We start from the raw sequence: 24,926 nt of genomic DNA on the forward strand, positions 1-24,926 counted from the left end.
ATCTACTGCTGATACTATACTATCAATATGTTTAAGTTAATTTCATCTGAATACATGAGGCAGATTTTTGTCTTGGTTTGGTCTTGGTTTTTAGTGACAAACCCCATTACGTCCCAGCAAACACAAAAACGTTTTAAAAACCTTTTAAATAAGTTAATTTGGCTTTTGGTTTAGGTAAAAACGTTTTAATAACATTAAAATGTCGGGTTATATAAAGGTCAAGATAACGTTTTAAAACGTTTTGTATGAAAACACACTACAACAATATTTTGAAATGTTTTCAAAAAATGTTATTGTAAACTATTTTTGCAAAAAATTTTTGCCAAATATTGTGTCAATACTTAAAAATAACATTATGTTGAAATATTTGAACCCAGCAAACACAGAAATGTTCTTAAAATGTTTTTTTTTTTCAAATCCTTTTAATAACATTTAAATGTCGGGTTATATAAAGGTCATGAAAACGTTTTTAAAACGTTATTGAAAATATTTTGGGCAAACATTTTTCGCAAAATATTTTTTCAACCCCAAAATAACATTCTGTTTAGAATGTTTCAGGAATGTTATTAAAACGTTTTTATACCATTTATATAACCCGACATTTAAACGTTTTCTGTAAAACATTTTTGTTTGCTGAGCAGTAGATTATCAAAAATGTTTTTTAAGGTTATGAAAACGTTTTATACTCTTAATATACCCTTTATATAACCCGACATTTAAACGTTTTCTGACAACCTTTTATAACCTTTTGCGAATGATGTCGAAAACGTTTTGTGTTTGCTGAGGTATTAGGCCTATAGTTATGACCAGTGTTCGAAATAAGTAGGCCCCACTTATCCTCTTATCCTCTTGTCCAAAGATCACTGGGGACAACCAAATTGAGCTAGGGTAAGATGGGGTAAGCACTTAAGGATATTATTGGATATAAATCTCATGTAGGCCTAAGTGTATAAAGATTGGACGTATGTTTTTATAATTCAAGTATAATCCTAGGACAATGTCTGGTGTTAGTTTTCATGGTTTGGAGGCGATACTCCAATTCAGTACAGAATGGCGGGCCAATTATGTAATGACTCAACTGTCCCACTTACCCCAACACTTTGGGGTGAGTGGGACACATAAGGTGTAGGGGTAAATTTGACACATATATTTATGATATTATTACATTAAAAGAATATATTTTACAGCAATACACTAATTTTATATTGGAGCATTTTGGGCATTATTAACATAATTATACCAATATAGTAATACTACACTATCATATGTTTATTAATTTCATCTGAATACATGAGACAGATTTTTTTTCTTGGTTTTTGGTGACAAAACCCCCAAAACCCACGATTTGCGATTTTCAGCCACAAAATCAATAATCAAGTCATTCAATAGGCTAGGCGTTTTCAGTATTAATTTGATTACCTGAGCTTGTTGAGCTTGTTTGCGGCATTATATGCAATTTTACTTAGTAATTTTGTTATTTTTTGTATCAAAAATTAATTTCAAGAACCACTGCAGTGTCCCATCTACCCCAAGTGGATGGGGTAAGTGGGACACCATACTAAATAGGCCCTAATTGGCTAAATTGCATGATTTCATCATGATTTACTGCTATCAGGCTTGAATAAGCGTCCTTTTTATGGTAAATGAAATATATTATCTCTCAATATCTCCTAATTCTCAGCAAAGACTTTTTAATATTTGGTAACTTGATAAATAAGTATTCCTCAAAGTTGGCCGCCACATCAAGGTGGTGCTGGTCTCAAGCATCTCCCACAGCTCAAATACCAACTATAAATTCCAATATTGAGCAGTGAAATTATAACATACATATTTGTAATGGGGTAAGTCACCATTCGGTATCGTATTGGTGGATTTAGTGCTGCAATGAAGATCTAGTATAGTAGTGTCCCACTTACCCCACTGTCCCACTTACCCCATCTTACCCTATGTAGGCCTACTTCCCCTGGACAACCACTATATTTTACCTCCAAAAATATGACACATTTTGGGGACAACCAAAATGTTTTGAGGACAAGCAGAATTTATGCTTCAGTTGTCTTCGGGACAACCTCCATATTTTCCTTATTTCGGACACTGGTTATGAATGACCCCTGAAAGTGGCGGGACTGCAAGCCGGGACTGCAAGGCACCTTACCGAAGAATTACCCTATGGATTTTCGCGAATTAGATATAAGAAATTTATGCTCCAGGCTGGCAACCCAATCCAATCAATCAACAACAACAAAAATTGAAAATAGCGCCATGCTGTTTTTTCCGTCGTAAACAACACGGAAACAAAAGCGTGCGGGAAAATAGACGCTAAAAATGCACCGTATCTATTGAAATGATACGGGCATATTACCATTTTGAACTTGAACTAACATGGAATCAAACGGATCAACAAATGGTTGGAATGTTGGATTCTGGGGGAAAATGAATGAAGAAATGTTGGCCGCTCGATACCCCGTACATCGCGCTTGCCGTGATGGTGATCATAACGCTTTGTCTTCTATGCTGTCGCATGGTAAACAAGATTTGTACATTGAAGATCAGTTTTATGGTTGGACGCCCGCGCATTGGGCAGCCTATTATGGCAAGGTAACTAAGTTCATTACCATAATAATAATAGTCCCAGGGCAGGCTACCGTTATTTAGCGTTAACCGTTGCATGTTATCCCATGATCATGATGATCCCGCCTGCAACTTCCTGCAAGTAATTAAATAATAACAAACATGCAAAATGGCAAAGCCCGCAATGCATGCAATACATCATTACATGTTAATTGCAATGAATGATGCATCAATTTGATCAAAGTGAAAGCCATATACATGCATATGAGCTAGTTGTAGTAACTACAATCTACATATTTCGAACGTTTGAGAACTTGTTCTAACTTTGTAGTCCCGTAGCGGCATAGGCCATAGCATACAATGTAGGGTAGGCTCCGCCTAGACTGCGGAACTCAGTCCTCAATGATAGTCAGTCATTTATCTTTTGGTCGTTATATGACTATCATTTGAGGGACTGAGTTGTTATAATATATCTTCCGAGGTGCAATTTCAGACAATAGCTGGGGATTAGTGGGGCAGAGGTTATCTATTGAATCCTTTCATGACCACTGAAGCATAGTCAAGTCTCCCAAGGACACTCGGCACAAATTGAAAGACCATCACAAAAGAATGCATGCATGTCAGGTCATCGACACCAATTTGGTGTTTGTTATGACACAAATTTTGTGTCTGTTATGCACCTCGAAATATGTACCTTAAAGTCTGTATCTAGGCTCCGCCTGGGCTTTTTTTATTTTGGCAATTTGCATTATCTAGAATTCTAGATACTAGTAAAATGCACTTTGGCAGTGTTCGAAATACCACATGCACAGCCTGCAGCCACAGTCGACACCCCAGATGCATGTAGAATTTTGTCTGTGCAAGTAAAATTTTGTGAAAATCAGCCAATTTTTAGGAAAAAATCAAGAGTTGTGCGTAAGTTTTATCCTGTTTACAAAGTAGAAACCTGTGTCACTGATCATGCAGATCTGATGTACCCAGGAGCCAGGACCAGATGTATGTTAACTGTGATTGCTCAACTTATTCAACGCATCAACTCCAAAATTGTGTAGCAAATTGATAAAATTGTGTAGCATTTTGCTATGATGTGATGCCAGTTTATTTCCAACACACAGTTAATTGCCTGGAATGCCCTGGATGCATAAATTTGGTCATGGAAGTTGAAATCATAAAATTGAAGCTTAAATTACTTTTTCATGTTTTTAGGAAATTCCGCCCTCACTGATTTTTGGAGAGTTTAAAAATTTTTTCTTATAATTTGCTTACCTTAGAATGGGGTGAATAGGGACAGTTTGGTACCGGTACTCTCTACGTATGTAGATTGTAGTTTTTTTCCTGTAGCCCCATGAGCCAAACTTTTGAGGGCATATTATGTCCACCCATGGCCATGATGCCTATATAATCCACCATTATAAAAATTTAATATATGTGGGGGTATATATTTTTTAAATAAAATTTGGTGTCCCTAGTAATGACCCCCGACTTCGGGGTCAATAGGGACAGCATTGCCATTGGTCTTGGTAAGGAAAGTACAGAAATGTACAACTTTGAAGGAGATTACATGCATTTTTACCCCCACATGGAGGGAAAAGGGACACCAAGTGAGCTTTTCACATTAATTAGAAACATGTCAGGGTAATTCATACCATCATAACTGATTAAAATCTGATTTCTTGACAATGTTAACGTTGATCAGGCTCATCAGTACAAGAAGAGGTGAGGTAGGAATAGGATGTATTGGGGTGAGGGTGGTTGGGGTAGAGGTCTAGGTGGTAGGTGGTTTAATAGGGTAGTGGGATCAGGGTGGTGGGTATAACTTAAGAAAAGGTATCATGGTGGTAGAGGAAGTGAATACATTTGTAGCTAGGGTGATGGTGCTGGAGCAATGGATAGGGTGGTGGGGTAGGATGGTGGAGTGCTGGGGTAGGGTGTGGGGTAGCGAGTTCTGGCAGTGGCATGATAGTAGGCCTATTAGGTGTGGATGAGGGTAGTAGCCTGGGTAGGGTAGTGGGGATGGTAGGTTTAGTGAGGCTAGTGGGGTCAGGGTGTGGTATAGTGATTTAAGGGTGGTGGTGGTAAGGTTAAGGTGGTGGAGTAGAGTAGGTTCATGAGGGTAGTAGGGTAAGAGTGGAGCAGGTTAGGGTGGTAAGGTGTGGTGGGGTAAGGGTGATTGTGGCAAGGGTGTCCCTATTCACCCCGTATTTGGTGACATTTTATACATGTACCTGAAAAATGTTAAAAAAATTGTTATAAAAATTCCTGTCAGAATTACTAAATAATCTTTTAGAGGAAGTTGTAGGACCTAACAGGCTAGGTCCTGCCGTCCTGGTGAATTTCCAGATCATTTTCTAAAATAGTGGCTGTGGGAGCAGGAAAGTTTTGACCACCCCATTTTTTAGAACTTTTTTTAGATAATTTTATTTTGGACACCCTGTATCCTAAATTTATTCTTTCACATCTGCTGGACCATTTTCTAAACACAGTTTGATTACTCTTTCAATCTGTGGAAATAAAAAACAAATAAGTTTTAACCAAATGTGAAAAAATGAGATTTCAAAAACTTTTCTCATCTTTGTCCCATTCAAGATGGGGGGGGGGGGGCACCATTACGTATCCTTGATCCCGGGTGCCACAACCCCTAGTTGCACCAATTGTCAGGGTAATTCATACCATCATAACTGATTAAAATCTGATTTCTTGACAATGTTAACGTTGATCAAGCTCATCAGTATAAGAAGAGGTGAGGTAGGATGTAGTGGGGTGAGGGTGGTTGGGGTAGAGTTTTGGGTGGTAGGGAAGTAGGTGGTTAGGGTAGTGGGATCAGGGTGGTGGGTATAACTTAAGAAAAGGTATCATGGTGGTAGAGGAAGTGAATAGCTAGGGTGATGGTGCTGGAGCAGTGGATAGGGTGGTGGGGGTAGATGGGTGGGGTAGGATGGTGGAGTGCTGGCCAGCTGGGGTAGGGTGTGTGGTGTCGAGTTCTGGCAGTGGCATGATAGTATTAGGTGTGGATGAGGGTGGTAGCCTGGGTAGGGTAGTGGGGATGGTAGGTTTAGTGGGGTCAGGGTGTGGTATAGTGATTTAAGGGTGGTGGTAGGGTTAAGGTGGTGGAGTAGGTTCATGAGGGTAGTAGGGTAAGAGTGGAGCAGGTTAGGGTGGTAGGGTAGGGTGTGGTGGGGTAAGGGTGGTTGTGGCAAGGGTGTCCCTATTCACCTCGTATTTGGTGACTTTTACCTGAAAAATGTTAAAAAAATTGTTATAAAAATTCCTGTCAGAATTACTAAATAATCTTTTCTAAGAGGAAGTTGTAGGACCTAACAGGCTATTTATTTTGGACACCCTGTATCCTAAATTTATTCTTTCACATCTGCTGGACCATTTTCTAAACACAGTTTGATTACTCTTTCAATCTGTGGAAATAAAAAACAAATATGTTTTAACCAAATGTGAAAAAATGAGATTTCAACAACTTTTCTCATCTTTGTCCCATTCAAGATGGGGGGGGGGGGCACCATTAACGTATCCTTGACCCCGGGTACCACAACCCCTAGTTGCACCAATTGTTTGTTTTTTCCAAAAAAATAACTACACACTGGTAACAAAAGTTATGTAAAGTTTACAATGTATAGGGGCAAGGAATCAATTACTTCACTGAAATTTCAGTGATTCAAGACAAGTGGGTCATTATAAAACATGAGGTACCGGTACGGTACATTTTAGCGGGAAATAGCGAACCGCTTGTCTTGAGTCACTGAAATTCCAGTGTACTAGTAACTAGATTTCTTGCCCATACATGTATACATAACTTCTGTTACCAGTGTATTATTATTTTTGGGCTTCTGAGCCCAGGGACTAGCATTAGGCCAAAAAAAAAGGTTTGTTTGTCCATAGAGGCTTATGAAACAGTTGGGTCGGTAGGTCGGATTTTTTTTTTTTACAGATATTGCACTTGAAACTGACAATTTGAAGACTGGTAAATAAGTCAAAACACACAGCACTTGACTGGTTTAACTCTTGAGATGGTTCTGCATGTTATACTGTTCATTTTCTTTACATTTTCTTTCTTTAAATTTATACTAACCACTGTTTTACTAGCACATTCAATGCAAATTAAAAAAAAAAAAAAGACACGGTCGGAACCAGGGTACACGGTCGGTCGGACGTGGACAAACCAGGGGTAGCGCTAGGTTGCTTTTTGGGGTCCCGGACCCACTAAAATAGAGTTTGGACCCCTGTTTTTAAATTTTCTGCAAGTTCAGGGGTCCCTGCAGACCCCCAGGTTTTCAAACTAGCGCTATTGCAGACACACAATATTTATGCTGCATTTGTGCAACTCGGACTCACCAAACTCTACTACGGACCCCCTACTTTTTAATTTTCTGCAAGTTCGGGGGTCCCTGCGGACACTGGAGTGTTTAGTTCTAGCGCTACCCCTGGGACAAACAAACAATTTTTTGGACCTTATTTAAAGCAAGCAATATTGCATGATGATTGGTCTATAGTTTCTCAATTTGACAAAATTGTTTGCTCTTTACATGAATTCATTGATCTATATCTCTTCTTCTTTTTCTGACCCTCTTCTAGTTGGAATGTCTACAGATGCTGATCAGCTGTGGTGTAAATGGTGAAGTAGCAACTCAGAGATTCCACCAATCACCAGCCCATGTAGCTGCATTTGGGAGCCAACCTCACTGTCTCATGTGGCTTGTGCAGAATGGAGCTAATGTTAATGCACAGGTAACACACCTTGATTGCCTTATAGTGTGCTTTATCGTTATAAGCAGGCACTTTGAAAAGGAAGTACCTTCCACCAAGGCATTAACCAGAGAGGTGTCGAGGTGTCATTTGGACACCCTGTTTTAAACTTGGACACCCTAAAATTCTATGATGGAGTGAATAGGAAGTGGACACCCTGATTTTGTAGGAATAAGGTATTTTGGACTCCCTAAAGACACCCCTCTGGCTAATGCCTTGCCTTCCACCTCAATTTAAAGCTCCCCTGAACAATGGTGTTAGCTTCAAATGTTATCCTGATGAGTAGCAAAACAAGGTGTCAAAATGAGTTTATTCCACCCAGTGTAGCAAAACAAGTTACAAAACGAGTAGTTATTCCACTCAATGTCAAGTATTTTTCCACAGGTAGCATTAGCAAATTAATTTTCAAGACAATGCTCCAGAAATTCAAATAGTGACCTGAAAATCTTGAAAAAAGTATTCATATTATATTGTTTTGAAGTGGATTGTCAAGAGCTGGTCTTGAATTGCTAATCATTTCGAAGTGAATTTTAATGAAGGCACCAGATCCAAATTTGTTTGATCTTTGGATCAACCGTCGATGCTGCTTTGAAGCTTGTTAAATAAACTGTCAACTAACTTAATCCAAAGCCAGCTCCGCCCCACCTACTAAACTTTGTTTGGCTTATAAAAGGTAAATAAAGGTAAATAAATTTGCTGTTAAGTTACCACTCTGTATTGATATGGAATGGCGTGCATATAACTGTGTGCAGCACTTGCACTACATGTAGGGGTGGGTTGTGTAATGTACGACTGGCGCTTCAATGTGTACGTAAGCGTGAGTTGGGACATAATTGATGTGCAAAATGCCAAACAGATTACCAATGTCACAGCTCTGTAATTTTGTCACCTAAATTCTAGTTTTGAAAATGATTACCGCAAGACAGATGACCATACTTTTTGCCAGCATTTAATTTAAAGATCCAAATTCAACACTATATTACAGTAGTTGGACAAAATATCACAGTCACTATCATGCTTAAATATTTTCTTGTTGTATTATTTTCAGGATTATTTAGGGGAAACCCCATCTCACAAAGCAGCAAGGAGTGGAAGCCTGGAATGTCTAGGAATTCTAAAAGCTAATGGAGCCCAATTCACGTAAGAACTTGTGCCCACTGTGGCACAGAAGAAACCCTGGGTTATTGGGGATGTTAACCTTTTGGTGCTAATGCTGTATAGTCACTCAAGTGCATAGCAAGCACAAAACATTGCTGTAATGACAAAACCTTGTGTCTTAAAAAAGTGAAATGTGCAGGAGGTATCAAGTTGATTTAAATTAAAATCTAGTCAACTGGACTTATTTATTGACTGGCGACGTTTCACATCCTATCCTGGATGCTTTCTCAAGCCGTCTGATTTTTCGGCGGCGATTGGTCAGTGACCCGTGACGGGGTCACAGAACTGAGACGTCGAGGGATCTTTTGGATAGCAGAGCTGTAGGCCCCCGCTAAGTTGTGGCGCAGACCTCCTCCTCTGTTCAGAGATGGCTCCGGAGGGCAAAAACATTGCTGTCTTGGCATTTTATTACCAATGACTGCCTTTCTTTGTTGTTTTGAAATGCGCTTTGCTACAGTCATGACTATATATAATAACTCCAAACGAAAAGAAAGACACAAACATGGAGTTTTGTGGTTTTGATTTTTGGAGATACACAGTTTTTTTGAACAATACTGATAACATCCCTTTTACTATTGGCTGAAATGTATAGTGACAAAACCTTTCTACGTATATATCCTACCTACCGTACTTATCCTATATTAGATACAATGTTTTGTCACTTCAATTTTGAAATAAGGTGACTGTGGTTTTATTGTTGCAGATGCAGATAGACATACAAGGTTTTGCCAGTATAAAGCCTGGCTTGCTAGCTACAAAATCTCAGTTTCATCGAAAAGTGAGATACAAGGTTTTGTCATTACAGCGATGAAGTTCAGGAGCTACATGTAGAAGAGGAATAATTACTGAATAGTTAAAATTTTAGAAACAGATTCAATCACTGCATGTAGTTGATAATCAGATCCATCTTCTGAAGATAGGGAACTTGAACAATGAACAGCATTTGTACTTAAGGTACCTTGATTGATAGCTGTAATTTATGGTAATTGTAAAAGTTTTGGAAGATTGGACAACATGATACAATGTGCAGTCTGTAAATTTACTGTAGGGAAATGATGTCTCTCAATTTTCTTATGTTACACATGTACATGTCAATTCCAAAAACTTGGTCTTATGTGTAATTATAACGGTTTTGCATTATCTGCATCTCTTGTAGAAGTTGATCGGCATGTCAAAATACACACAAATTTAAGTAGGTTTTAAGTAATCTATCAAGTTAAGTAAGGTTTAGACATTTTTAGTATTTTGGTGACTTACATTTCAGCCCAAGCAATTGACTAATGAGCTCATTTTATACCATTCCGGGATTCTGGAAGTTAAGAAGGCATAAGGTAAGCCTATACATCACAGTCACAGGTGCATCAAAAAATGAGGCTACTGCCACTTTAAGCACTAAGCATTGTTGTACATGAATGTGTATTATTATATCAATGTATTCATTTACATTGCAGGATAAAGAACAACAATGGCCACCTACCCAAGGACCTTGCCATCAGTTGTGGCAATGAAACATCAGCAAGATATATTATGCAAGTAAGTGGGAATTGGTGAGGGCCGAAAGGCAAAAAATTAAAAACAAAAATATTAAAACCAGTGTATAATTGCTGAGTTATACAAATGTAAGGAGTTCCCTAAGGCCTAAAAAAGAAAATTGTTTGATTGGCGTAACATTAAAACCTTTTTGTTTCTTTTGTTTTTTTAATTGAACTTAATCTTCCACACCTGGGCCTCATGGAAGAACAGAGGATACCTTAAAACATCCACTGAATGAGTAACCCAGGCAAAAGAAGAAATAAAGCAAACAAACAAACAAACTTTCTTTTCTAATTAAAAAAAAAATTGCCAAACAAATCTGTTTTTAGGGTTGGTCGGGTTACACCAATCAAACAATCTTCTTTTTTAGGCCTAACCATTATCCTAGTCTATAAAGAATTTCATGTGAATGAAAACAGCAGTATGCAATTATGGCGGGCCAAAAATACTAATGAACCAAAGAAAAGACCTCTTGTAATTTTATTTTGTGTCAAGGCAAGCAACGCTTTTAAATATATAATGTCCTTCGGGTATCGAGCATCTGGTTTTTGTACCAGGGTATCACCATATTCCGATTCAAGCGGTACTTGATTTTCTGGGTATGTTATGATGTACTAATGCTTCTTTTGTTCGTTGCACTCTTCAGGTAGAACAATCCAGTGGCCTGAATGGTCACAACGTCCATACCAACGGTCTCTGTAGTCGTAAAAGAGGCATCACTGAGATCAATGGAGAAGAAATCAAAAAGATACGTGCCGATCCCAGTATGCCTTTAGCTCAGCCACTCCCTGTGGAAACAGTGGAACAAAGTATGGTACCAGGTAATGTATTGTCATCATTTGTGCTTAATTCTGATCCCTCGTATGAAAATTGAGTAAATGTAATTTTAATGAAATAATTTTAGGTCCTCCTGTAAATTGAACAATCAAGTATAATATTTTATTGTAAAAAAATTGTTTCTTTTTGAAAACCATTCATCATATTTCTAAGGTGTTTGCTTATTTAAATCAGTGAAATATATTTTTACTTATTATAAATATGTCAAATTATGAGACATTTTATTATTTTGTACGATTGCATTTTAGTTTCCAATCCAACTTGTGGTATTTGAAGTTCTTTTGGGAAGAAATAATTTTTTCTTTAATATAAATTTTCTCACTTTTGCAAAACAGTTTTGTCACATTAAAAATAGAATAATAACTATATTTAGATTGAAAATCCTCCTTAGTTCCAATAATTATACTAGATTGTTGAAATATTGGAATTATGTTCTTGTTTTACATATGGTGGTATTACAGGCAGTAATTGGAAATAGCCCTTATGCATATTATAAGTTGTATGTTCCCTGAAAATATGTAGGCCTAGGTACTTTTTTTTCGTACCATTCAAGTTATAGCAAATGAACTATAAAACCTGACATTTATCAATCGGCAATACCTTGTTTCTCACTAGGTGCATGCATGTAAAATGACATGCTTTGCTAATTAATTAATCCATCCCATTAGCAAATGCTGTGTATTTAATTATTTTGCAAAACGTTATGGATACTTAAGGCAATTAAATTTCAAGGCTAAAATGATTATGGGATTTTTTTCTCTGCTTGTAAAAATATATTTTTAGCTTTTAAACAATACTATGACTTATAATAAGCAGAAAAACAATATTTTACTTGGGGAAATTAATTTATTGTATTCATTACAAGTTTGTGAAAGTATTGCTAGACAGTGGCACTTAATAGGTGTAGGGATCAAGTTGAACATTGGGTGCATTTTTATAGAGTATCAGCCATTTATGGCAAAGCAATGCATGTTGTCATTGTTATGTTGGAAAAGAGCGCTTCATTTATTTACTGACTTGAGTAAGAAAAAAAATCTGAAATCCATATATTTTTTTTTTTCGCAACAAATCATTCCATATTTTAATGTTTTTGAATTATTATGTATGCTGCATAAATCCCTTTGTTTAAAAAGCACTATTATGCAAATGTTTCCTCTTTTAATTGTACATTAAGATGGCCTTCCGGTTGCTGAGCCATGTCCTCAACTGTTAGAGGTTTACGCAGAACCCATGGACAGTGTAATCGAAAACGATTCCAACCAAAGACTAGGCCTTCTACCTGTGCCAGAGGCTACACCAGGCAATAGCCAAGTTTGTCGGAAAGATGTTGTGGCGTCGTCTAGGAAGAAGAACGAATCTTGGAAATGTCAGGCCTTTGTCATCTGATGAATGCAGAGAACTTTTAATGCTAAGAAATAAAATGTATATCTGAGATTGCTTTGCCCGCTAATTACATGTTCATAGATCAAGTACTCTCCGTATGAAGTGTGATGAAGTGTTACTCAAAATCCAAAGAGTGTTTGCAAAGTACATATAATTGACACACCTTGAATTGGAAAATTATGCGGTTACTGTGAGTCTCCTTGAATGTGGAATTGAGTCAATCGATACCCATCAACTCTAGATTACAGAGAGTACTTGATCTTTGTTTGAACCATATAGTCACTCACTTTGTCTACATGTCTTAAGGCAGGCTTGACTGACCCCTCTAGTGTGCATTGTGTTGTTCTTTTACATCTTTTGACGTGAAACTATTTCAATTTGTTGGCTAAAATTCTAATCCCGCACTTATTTTATTGATTCATTTTTTATAATACATAAGTAAATTAATTTAACAATAATTAAATAGGGGTACTTTGAAGGGGGTAAAATAGACATAAAACCGGCTTTATGTAAGAATTTTGAAGTCGTAATTGTTTAATTTAAGGGTAATCTTTATATTTTATCGATTCAGATGGTGATACTGATAGTGAAATGCAAACTGAAGAAGTCACCACGCTTTCAAGAGCCGAGGAGGTCCCCTCTGCAACAACTAACAGTAATACTCCCACAGCCGTCCCTGCAACAAGTGCGGTTTCTTCTACTCCTCCTAAAGGACACATGGGGGATTGCGGCCAGTGGCAACGCGACTACTGGATGGAATGCTACATTCCATCTCAGGCGCCGTATAGATGCATCGGTCTGCGTGGGCATTACATTTAAACATATTCAACAACTAAATTTGCAGACTTGTACAATTATTGCTATTATAGCAGGGTATTGAACGGCTTTAGGAATATATTGTAGTCAGTGCTAAATGTGCTTTCAAACTTAGTAATCTCAATATTTCTCACATGGTTAGATTTTAAGGCTTTTTCTAGATACATATATATACAATTTTTACAATGTATTTGAAACTTTGTAATCTTGAAATTTCCCAATAATTGTTTGTAGTTGGATACTTGAAACTTTCATTGTATGAACCATGTATCTTGTATGAGTAAAGTGTAAAAATTATTTTGAATTAATAATTGGCTTTAACAGATTTTTAACTTTGTATTTAAAATAATATAATTAATTATTTAACATGCATGAATATGAATGCTTAATTGATATCATAGTTCAAGATTGAATAGCTTTTTACCTAAGGTTTATTAGAAGTGGTCTTTGTGTTTATCTATTATCATAATTTATGTGCTTAATACTCGAAATTTCGAATCCACAGCGTATGTAGAGATGTCTTTCATACGCATTACAGGTGCTTGTGTAATGTGTATTAAGAATTGTTATATATAGAAAATAAGAAGTATTATAGGAGAATAAGCAAACTATGTAGTGTAAAATAATAAGAATGATTTTGAGGAGATTCTTCAGCTTTCAGTTTCGGCCTCTGCAGTGTGAACATCGCCATCTCCAGAACAACGAAAACCATTCATACGCATCATTGTGCGAAGCTGTGCACCATTATTAGGCCTAGACAATTATCCAGCTACCTCATCAAAAACAGTGCCTAGAACATTACAAGCCAAGCCATATAGGGGGTCAGTCAGTCCTGCATATGATTATCTGAAACCTGTCATCACCAACCTTTTAGTTAATCCTCAATCACTTTTTATACATGTACAATTTGATGTTGATCCTCAGTGTTATAGATTCAGGCCCTTGTTTTTGTGAACTCGTCCTTTTTTACTAGTCTTTCAAATCACATTTTTTTAAAATTTGATTTACTAGCTTTTTCTTCCTATTTTTTCCAATTATAAACAAAATTCTCTTTGGATGATTTATGTTGCAGATAATCTATGCAGTGACCAAGTAACTAATGGCCTTACAAACCATGTTGCCCCTAACGGCTTGCATGCTGAGAATGGTGCAAGCGCCACCAAAGGTTGCCGTTGTTGCGCAACAGCAATGAATGGTTCCGGAGATGCCTCATCACAACTATCTTCCCACCACCAACAGCAGAAACAGAAAGAGTATGTGAGAGTGTACGATTACTTGACCAACTGGAGTGCTTACAGCGGAGCATGCGAAAACAACAAGACGCTCGTCACATGCGAAATGGAAAGTCAGGACTCTGAAATGACGGATGTTGAAGAGGGCGCTTTGTCAAAGTGCCAGGTTTCTAGTTCTGCCGTTGAGCATAGTGAGAGTGTAGTACAGGCTCAGGGTTATGATAGTAAGCTGTGTGAATCTCAGTTTGAACCATGTTACGGTCATGCATACTAAGCATTATAATGAGTCGGTTTTAAGTGTTACTTGGCGATCATGAGCTAGTGGATGGTTCCGCTGTTCATTGACAGTGCTAAAGCAACGATCAGGAGCAATTTATACTCTGCTTATAGTTTTGCATCTTTTTACATTTTTTTTTTAACTTGGAAGACATTGTATATATTTCGTACACTTTTATGGATGATATTGAAGAATGTTAAAAAGTAAACTTTTCAGAAAGTTCGTAAGATATTGTAAGTTTTTTGTTTTTTGCAAATTCAAATTTACATAAAATGTGTAGAGTGATAGACGACTCTCTTGTAATTGTATGACTGCTCGAGTTTTAAATTTATTTTCCCTGGTGGAAATATTGGAATGAAATCAATTATATATAATCATCATGATATTATATTCAGTCATACAAATGTGCTCAAGAAACAATCACAATAATTGCAACTATGCATTTTTATCATCCAAGTGCAATTTATTTAGGCAAAAGTTATCAATTTTACAGTAAAAAGCTTGTACATGTTGTTGTAATGTGCTAAAAAATAGTGAACAAATAAATACTGCCATGAGAGGTTCTGGTTAAAGATATGGGCCTCGAGGTGAAATTGATAGGGAATATAGTACTGTTGATCTCGTCAAAGGACCATAGTTTTGACTAGAATGGACCTCAAATAAAGGCAGTACAAGTTTGTTTTATATACTTCATTAATATATTCTTTGGTCTCAAAACAATAGTACATTCATTGGCTCTGGTCCAAGGGGGCATATGATCACAGCATGTGCACCATGTTACGCGAAACTAAGGAAAAAGAAACCTTTTTATGGCTTGGAGTTGGAGCCCCTATTTATGCTCATCCAGAACATTGCAACTTTCTAGTTCTTAAGTTAGAGGTACTATTTATGGATGGGAGTACCAATAGTACAGTGGAAACTCATTAACACAAAGTTGTGCGGAATTCAAATTTTGCTTCTTGTTATCAGAAGTTTGTGTTATCCAGTTCTAATAACATGTGAAATGTATGCTTGGGAATGTAAAACATACTTCTTGTTATCAGGAACTTCATGTTAAGAGGGTTCGTGTTAATGAGTTGCCAATGTAGAACTATTTTTTGGCCATGCGATCCACCAATCAATGAACTAGAATATATTTATGAAGTGACAGAAGACAGGCCGAATCATATACCAGTAAGTTGGCAACGAGTTACGCAGTTTTTACACACATATATCCATAATATTATCGTTTTTGTATTACTGTTTTGCATTTGTTTGATCTGGTAATGATTTTGATAGTGACTTTAATTACATATACTAGCAGAACTTTTGTAATGCAGAATCATGTTTTGAATGTTGTTGCAGCTTTTTTAGTTATATATATTTTAATTTTTTAGTGTTAAGGTATATTGATGAAAATATAAATTAAGTTACATTGATTTGTGTTCCTGGCTTAACCCCAACCCACCAGGGGCTTTTCGGCGACAGGAAGGGAAAGAAGAAAGGAATGGGTGGGATTCGAACCCGAGACCCCTCGCATGCCAAGCAGATGGTCGGCGACACTGCCACGGGTCTTGGGCTTCGCTGGCCAGCGAAACCGTGCCTATATATCACTTAGGGCCATTGCGTCATCACACCACTAGTCGGGCTCTCATTCACGCGCGGATGGGAAATAGTGTTCACTTTATGTTTGATACGGTTTCTAGACTGAAATCTTACGTAGAATACGCTCCCGTAGTCCACTTTAATTAAAAATGTGCCCAAAGTGCCTTTTCCGGGGGGTGCCCCTACAATGGGGGTCAAAATTACTAAAAATGTATTCTAAGGCCAATGGTGGTGATTTTGGTGTCTAAATATATGTTTATGGACATGAGAAAGTCATTTAGACAGTTTACGAAATCCAAAATGGCTTCCTTATGGTCCAAAATTCAAAATGGCGGCCAAAATGGTGAATTTTAGCCAAACTAGTTTGAACGGCTTTTTCAGGCCGATGGTGATGATTTGAGTGTCTATGAATATACCTGTGGACATGAAAACGTTATTAACACAGTTTATCAAAATCCAAAATGGCTGCCTTATACAAAAAAAATCAAAATGGCCGCCAAAATGCCGAAAATTATTCTAACTTATTTGAACGGCGCTCTCGGGGCCCGATGGTCGTAATTTGGGTGTAGGTATATGTTTGAGGACATAAAACATTAATTTATATTGTTTAAAAAATCCAAAATGGCTGCCCTATGCCCAAAAATTCAAAATGGCGTTCAAAATGTCAAATATTAGTCTATATATTATTTGAACGGCATTCTCAGGCCGATGGTGGCGATTTTGGTGTCCAGTTATATGTTTGGGGACATGACAAAGTCATTCAGCTAGTTTACAAAATTTTAAAAAAAAATTGCCCTATGGTCCAAAAAATTCAAAATGGGGGCTAAAATAGTGAATTTTAGTAAAAATTACTTGGTGTCTAGGTATATGTTTGTGACATATAGGCTCCTAAAGTGTACATGACAAAGTCATTTAGATAGTTGATGAAATCTAGAATGGCTGCCCTATGCTAAAAAAATCAAGTGGTGGCCAAAATTGCAAATTTTAAATTGATTTTATCTAATTATCATATAGACACCCGAGCTCTTGGGACATAATTTTTGTTTTAAATCTAAAGTCGCCGTGTCACAATATAATCACTTATAAATGGAACATAGATGCCCAAAATATTCAAAATTAACCAAATGTTAATACTAACTAACACTATAAGGATCACATTTGATGTCCATTGATCTATTATGATTTAAAAAGGTAGTCCAAAGACGATTAAAAATGTTGTATATTCCGTAAAATGTAAACTATTTCTATCTCTAAACCTAGGCACTTGAAGACCTTGGGGGCCATAATATGAAACATCATATAATAACCATTACAACGTAGAACTAAGCAGGGGGTTGTACCACCCCAAAGGGTTTTCATCCGCCATAAAAAAACACGCGTATTTACGTTCAAACGACTTCAGCTAATCGTAGATCCATCCATCAATTGCGCTCATTTTAGTGCTAAAATGTTTGCCCAAGCACCTTACCCGGGAGTAGGACCGACCATCAAAGATGGCCATGGGGTGGTGGAGGCGAGGCCCATCATGATTTTCATTTCACTATTTCAAGATATATTGACTTTTTACTTGTTAGTCATTTCCTTTTATATTTATGGGAAAATTCGGTGAAAATCGCACTTTAGATTTAAAATAAATTATTGTAGATTTTTTTGGCGAATCTATTTTGCCTATACTTTTGTAGATAGCCAAAATTTCCCCATTTTACAAGGGTGTACTCACATTATTACGTCATAGCGATATTATGTGAATGTGGACTTTTTTGGGAATCACTGGAGAGAGTAGACATATAGCTATATTTTGGTACCAAATGTAATGGCATATGACGTTTGTAATTGAAAATTGGGGTGGGGGTGGGGTTGCAACTCACCCCTTTGTAGTCCGTGTATATGGCTCAGTAGCTCTAGGGGGGTGTTGTGTTGTCTATCTCGTCTATCCAGTGATGCCAAAAGAAGTACAAACATTCCCCACATAATATCACTATGACGTCATAATGTGAGCACATCCTTGCAAAGTTGATTATATGAATACACAACCCACCGAAGTCCATACTTTGGCCAAACTGAGTTAAGCATGGAAAATTGTCGCTTATACATAGGCATATCATATGTATAAAAGTTGAACCCAAATCAACCCTCTCTACGTGGGTCTAGTATTACGAACATGCGATTTTCACCGAATTGTCTCCTAGATATAAAAGAAAATGACTATTTCAACCTAACTAACAAGTAAAAAGTCAATATCTTTGAATAATTTTACAAGAGTGAAATGAAACTGTATTTACTGTAGAAACCTATGGTGGGCCTCACCCCCCTCTATGGTCAATTATCTTTGGTGATCGGTCATACCTCGGGTAAGGTGCTGGGGTAAAAATTGTATCACTTAAAAGAGCGTACAGGATGGATCTACGATTAGTTTATGTCGTTTGGGCGTAAAGACGCGTGTTTTTTTTATGGCGGATCAAAAACCTTAGGGGTGGTACAGCCCCCTACGTAGTTCTAGGGTTAATCACTTTCCTTAATTGCGTTATAATGATTATTAATGTTTCATAAAAATATGGCTGATCTCCAAATACCCCGATTTAAAGATAGAAATCGTGTACCTTTTACGGGATATACAACAGTTGGCCACCTTTTTAAATCATAATAGATCAATGGACATCAAAATTGGGGTGGGGTGGGGTTGCAACTCACCCCTTTGTAGTCCGTGTATATGGCTCAGTAGCTCTAGAGTTCTAGGGGGGTGGGGGTGTGCCCCTAATTTTCAATTGTATTAGGTATCAATGTATAGCTATGGGTCTCGTCTATCCAGTGATGCCAAAAGAAGTACAAACATTCCCCACATAATATCACTATGACGTCATAATGTGAGCACATCCTTGCAAAGTTGATTATATGAATACACAACCCACCGAAGTCCATACTTTGGCCAAACTGAGTTAAGCATGGAAAATTGTCGCTTATACATAGGCATATCATATGTATAAAAGTTGAACCCAAATCAACCCTCTCTACGTGGGTCTAGTATTAGCAGGTGCAATCCAAAATGGCCTATACCAGGCATGTATAATTATATGATACACATTTGTTTTTTAGTTTTCTCAAAATCACTTTCGATGGACTTGGGTGGGTTTTGTATTCGTGTATTCAATTCTGGGTATGTACAAAAGTATAGGCAAAATTGATCTTCTTTCAAAAATGCTACGAACGTGCGATTTTCACCGAATTGTCTCCTAGATATAAAAGAAAATGACTATTTCAACCTAACTAACAAGTAAAAAGTCAATATATCTTTGAATAATTTTACAAGAGTGAAATTAAACTGTATTTACTGTAGAAACCTATGGTGGGCCTCACCCCCCTCTATGGTCAATTATCTTTGGTGATCGGTCATACCTCGGGTAAGGTGCTGGGGTAAAAATTGTATCACTTAAAAGAGCGTACAGGATGGATCTACGATTAGTTTATGTCGTTTGGGCGTAAAGACGCGTGTTTTTTTATGGCGCATGAAAACCTTAGGGGTGGTACAGCCCCCTACGTAGTTCTAGGGTTAATCACTTTCCTTAATTGCGTTATAATGATTATTATGTTTCATATTATGGCTGATCTCCAAATACCCCGATTTAAAGATAGAAATCGTGTACCTTTTACGGGATATACAACAGTTGGCCACCTTTTTAAATCATAATAGATCAATGGACATCAAATGTGATTATTTGGTTAATGGCGCCATTTTGAATAATTTGGGCATCTATGTACCAATTACAAGTGATTATATTGTGACACGGCGACCTTAGATTTAAAACAAAAATTAAGTCCCAAGAGCTGGGGTGTCTATAGGATAATTATGTGAAATCAATATAAAATTTGCAATTTTGACCACCACTTGAATTTTTTTAGCATAGGGCAGCCATTTAAGATTTCATCATCTAAATGACTTGGTCATGTACACTATAGGGCCTATGTCAGAAACATATATAGACACCAATATCGCTACCATCGGCCTAAGAATGATCTTTCAAGTAATTTTTACTAAAGTTCGCTATTTTAGCCGCCATTTTGAATTTTGGACCATAGGGCAACTTTTTTGGATTTTGTAAACTATCTGAATGACTTTGTCATGTCTCCAAACATATAACTGGACACCAAAATCACCACCATCGGCCTGAGAATGCCATTCAAATGATATAGACTAATATTCGACATTTTGACCGCCATTTTGAATTTTGGGGCATAGGGCAGCCATTTTGGATTGTTATAAGCAATATAAATGACTGTTTTATGTCCGCAAACATATACCTACACCCAAATCACGACCATCAGGCCGAGAGCACCGTTCAAATAAGTTAGAATAAATTTTGGCGGCCATTTTGATTTTTTTTCGTATAAGGCAGCCATTTTGGATTTTGGCAAACAATGTAAATAACATTTTCATGTCCAAAGACATATTCATAGACACTCAAATCACCACCATCGGCCTGGAAAAGCCGTTCAAATAAGTTTGGCTAAAATTCACCATTTTGGCCGCCATTTTGAATTTTGGACCATAAGGAAGCCATTTTGGATTTCGTAAACTGTCTAAATGACTTTCTCATGTCCATAAACATATATTTAGACACCAAAATCACCACCATTGGCCTTAGAATACATTTTTGGTAATTTTGACCCCCATTGTAGGGGCACCCCCCGGAAAAAGCACTTTGGGCACATTTTTAATTAAAGTGGACTACGGGAGCGTGTTCTACGCAAAATTTCAGTCTAGAAACCGTATCAAACATAAAGTGAACACTATTTCCCATCCGCGCGTGAATGAGAGCCCGACTACACGTGGGATGCACGCACAAACAGCGCATATATCAATTAGTATTTTGTAGTACTCGGGCGGGTTAGGGTCAAGATTTTCAAAATACAGTAATACACAGTAAATAGAGTGTATTTTGTTTAAATACCGTTTTTGATAATTTTGAGAAAAAGACATGTGTGCTACCCCATATTTTTTGCTACAACTTCAATTTTCCATGTTTTTAGTAATTTTGCATTTTACTCAATGAGAATGCAACTAGCAAAGTGCACCATAGCATTTTCCTTGGTTTATCACATTTCAAATAAATTTCAGAATATGTCTAGTCAGTAATTTGTGTGTCATTTTACAATTTGCATAGAAAACACTGAACAATTGCATAGCATTTTACCCGTAATGTGGAGCATTTACTGTGCGATATCAGCCATATGCCTTGAATGTAGGCCGGCTGGCCGATACATTGAAAATAAAATTTGCAATATGTATCTAACATTTGCAATGCATGTTTCTTTGTTGTGCATAATGTGTCAAGCAAGCAATTTTGCAACACACACGGATGGTTTTACAGTTGAAGACTTGTACATTTTATAGTATTGTATGTATATATATTTTTATAGTTTGGTTTATGAATAGTTTATAGAAAATAGATTTATTACATGTAGCTTTGTATTAATTTATACTCGGAGAACAAAAGTAAATTATATGAGTGAAAGAGGAATTAGCTTATAGAAGTTACTTGTCCTGTCGTTTCATGTTCATTATTATCATGAGTCGACTCATGATGGGAATGTTGCTGGTTCAAACCCAGGTGGTGCCATAGTGGTGTACAATAAGTCTCTGACAAGGGCATTACGTCTGTTGTCTTTCTCCACCCTGGTGTATAAATGAGTTCCGAGATAATAGTGCTGGGAAGGTAACTCGGCACTCCTGTGAGTGGAAGAGGTGTACCTGGCAAACCCCACAGCAAATTATACAGGATACTTGCCCAAATGCCAAGGATTGGTACTTTGGACTATAGGAGTGTTGTTCCAACACCACTCACAGTGCGCACCACTTTACCTATATTACTGTGACTAATTCCATATAATTATGAGAAATGTCAGTTGACAATTGTTTATTACTAGCCATCTTTTGTCATTTATATCTTTGTTCTAAGTTCCCACCCTCATATTTGACTGCCAGGGTAAATCTTATCGAGTTCGATGGACGGGAAAGAAACACTTGAGCTAATTCTTCTTGAACTAGAGGACAATCTAATTGACCTGTTTTATGTTTGATATTTTGGTTTGTTTGTTTGCGTGTTACATAAATGCTGCCTTATGTAGAATATATTGTACAGCTCACTACTGTGTGGTCATAACAATGCCTGTATTCGGAATATTTTGGTGTGTAAAGTAAGTACCATATTATGTATCAGACATTGGTAGTTTTAATACTGCAGATTTTATTGTACACAGAAAACAGAGGCTTCTTAATGACACATTTGGAGCTGAAGAGCACTTTGCAAGGGGTGTGAGAGTTTAGCTAATTTGAGCATTTTGTTGCGATTTTCATCTTTTTTTGTACACCTGTACAGAACAAAAGTATGTATCGTCACTGGGCGGGAAAAACCTCATATGTACTTTAGGCCCTTGAACACTTTTGGCCTTTGATAATGGATAAAGCCTTGTAGGTGTAGACTTTATATTGAAGGGTTTGCTTCATCCATGTTCAAGGGCAAAAAGTACATGCGAGGTTTTTCCCGCCCAGTGACGATATTTATCTAGGAACTTTTTCCAATTTTAGCGTTTTTCTAGTTTCAGCTTCAGTGTGTGTGATCTCTCGCACCCATTTTCCTAAATTGACTCGGTCCACCAGCTGAGTGGACTGAGGAGAAGTCATTTCCATGTGTTTTGCCATCAGTGTCTTAGCTAGCCACCCGTCTGGCCGTCATTTTAGACGGGGAGTTTGCTCCTGGGACGGGCAAAATGAATGCCTTAGACAGATGCTGCATTATAATTGTATGTATTAACAAAGGCTGTTGACCTTTTTAGTAGACAAGCTTTGAAGGCCATTTTCAGAACTCTTTGAAACCCCAATGGGCTGTAGAGGTCTGGTAGATATTTTAAAGGTCAAATTAGAACAGGCATTTTTATTCAACTGACGGGCAAATATCAATTTCTAGCTAAGACCCTGTTTGCCACATGTTCTAAACCAAAGATGTTGATTTTGTTTCAAAATTGCTACAACTGACTATATATTCTACAATGTTTAAAAACAAAAACTTTTTGATCAAAAATCAATCTCTTCATATGTGTCATGTAGAAGGTTCAGTTAAATATTTAAAACAAAAGTTGAGTTAAAATTGAGAGATTATTTTTTTTTTTTAATTATTATTATAATTTTTTAACTTCAGAACAAGATTTCCTCCAGCTCTTGATAATTTGAACCCATACCCTTGTATGCAAAGTTGGGTTTATAACATAATTTATGCATTCCAGCAGTTTAACATTAAATAATGTTAACTTGAGAGTGATTTGACACAGATATTGTCATAAATTCATTTCAATTTATACATGTTAGATCAATCCCAAGTGTTTTATACATGGTGCGTCTATATGGATATTGTATATCCTAGAAGTAGCTAGTTAAAGATAAACAACGGTGCCGAAATTATACCCCATGTATGTGCATTGATTGATGTGATTCCGATTTTAGATACAGCTTTCAAACTGAATTTCAAACTCCAGATGAATACAATGTGTTAACAAGTGTCAAATTATCTTATGCGATAAATGTGATTGGCTTTGATGGTATATATTTTTCTTAACAAGTGTTAATATTTTGAAAAAATCCTACCAAGAATAGCCCAACTGCACTTTTTTGCAATTGCCAAACTTTATCACAGGGTTTTTTAGTGTGTGAAATATCAGCCGAAATTGCCCAAGTTAGCTCTTGTGTGTTTTAGCCCTCAACAATGTCACATCTAAATGGTTAAAATTAGATTCTCGTAAATAAATGACATGGTTAAGAACGATACAAGAATGTATCCAAGTTCAGTGTTAATTTTGTTTTTACAACATTGATGTCAAGTGTGCTATAGATTTTGTTTGTTTACATATAGTCTGTCAACATAGAAATACAAACCAAATTTGTGGCATCGGGGGTTGATGCTTTGCGTCACATGCGACGCAACGCGTTAAGAGCGTGGCATGCTCGGCAAGTACAAATCGCGCAGCAGTTGGCGCACCAAAGAAGCATTGCACTGAAATAATTATTCTCATACCTCCAGTTTCCGAGGTCTATTTACTTTGTACTTCTAAGTGGACAGACTGTAGCCAAAATATTATGCCATATCCTATTAAAACCCACAGTTGTTGGGTAACTAAGCACATTCAGATGTGTTTTTATTTAGTTTCATATAGGAAGTCATTGAAGCACGCATACTTAACACTTTTTGTTGTTGTGATTTTATTCCTTGTATCATAAAATAGTTTAATCTTGAATGATTGTATGATATATGGGAATGATTGTATGATATATATTGAAAATTAAATGAAGGGGAGCAAAGAAAATTGAATATTAATAATTATGTAGATTTATAGGGCATGCATATGAAATGGGTTTGTGTTGATATCTTGTAATTCTAAGTTCTATTAATATTTTTGAATTCTGGAAAGTTAGGGTGTGGAAATGTGGTGTTGCACTACCAAGAATTGACTTGCACAGTCCTTTGGATGTCATGAATATAAAGATATGAATTCAGGGATGCAAGTTTTCAGGCTTTTTGTTGTCCAGATTTACTTTCCAGCCTGTTTTAGTGTCATTCTGGGCATTTTCACACTGTTTCCAGGCTTATTCAAAATTTTTGTCAAAAGTGGACTTTCATCCCTATTCTCACAAAATAAGCAGATAGTCACAGGGAAGCAAAAGAGATATGTGGTTCAACAACCATGTCAGAAAACAAAAGAATTCCTCATTGAAATTTTGACTTTTGCATGCA

At 36.8% G+C, this 24,926-nt stretch overlaps 1 protein-coding gene across 4 annotated transcripts; it reads left to right on the forward strand.

The window, feature by feature from the left end:
* The first annotated feature begins 2,248 nt into the window (after positions 1–2,248).
* LOC140160701 (ankyrin repeat domain-containing protein 10-like) lies at positions 2,249–14,593 on the forward strand. 4 transcript variants are annotated; one of them, XM_072183990.1, is made up of 7 exons: positions 2,249–2,598; positions 7,156–7,308; positions 8,375–8,466; positions 9,936–10,017; positions 10,664–10,838; positions 12,029–12,276; positions 14,126–14,249. In XM_072183990.1, the coding sequence occupies exons 1-6, from the start codon at positions 2,383–2,385 to the stop codon at positions 12,238–12,240; spliced, it is 930 nt and encodes a 309-aa protein (XP_072040091.1). In that variant the 5' UTR covers positions 2,249–2,382; the 3' UTR covers positions 12,241–12,276; positions 14,126–14,249. The 4 variants fall into 4 exon arrangements, with proteins under 4 accessions (XP_072040091.1, XP_072040088.1, XP_072040090.1 ...); XM_072183987.1 differs by lacking the exon at positions 12,029–12,276 and having other exon boundaries at positions 14,126–14,593; XM_072183989.1 differs by lacking the exon at positions 14,126–14,249 and having other exon boundaries at positions 12,029–12,614.
* The last annotated feature ends 10,333 nt before the right edge of the window (positions 14,594–24,926 follow it).

This window comes from Amphiura filiformis, chromosome 9 (genome assembly GCF_039555335.1).
Source record: "Amphiura filiformis chromosome 9, Afil_fr2py, whole genome shotgun sequence".
Classification (NCBI taxonomy): Eukaryota; Metazoa; Echinodermata; class Ophiuroidea; order Amphilepidida; family Amphiuridae; genus Amphiura; species Amphiura filiformis.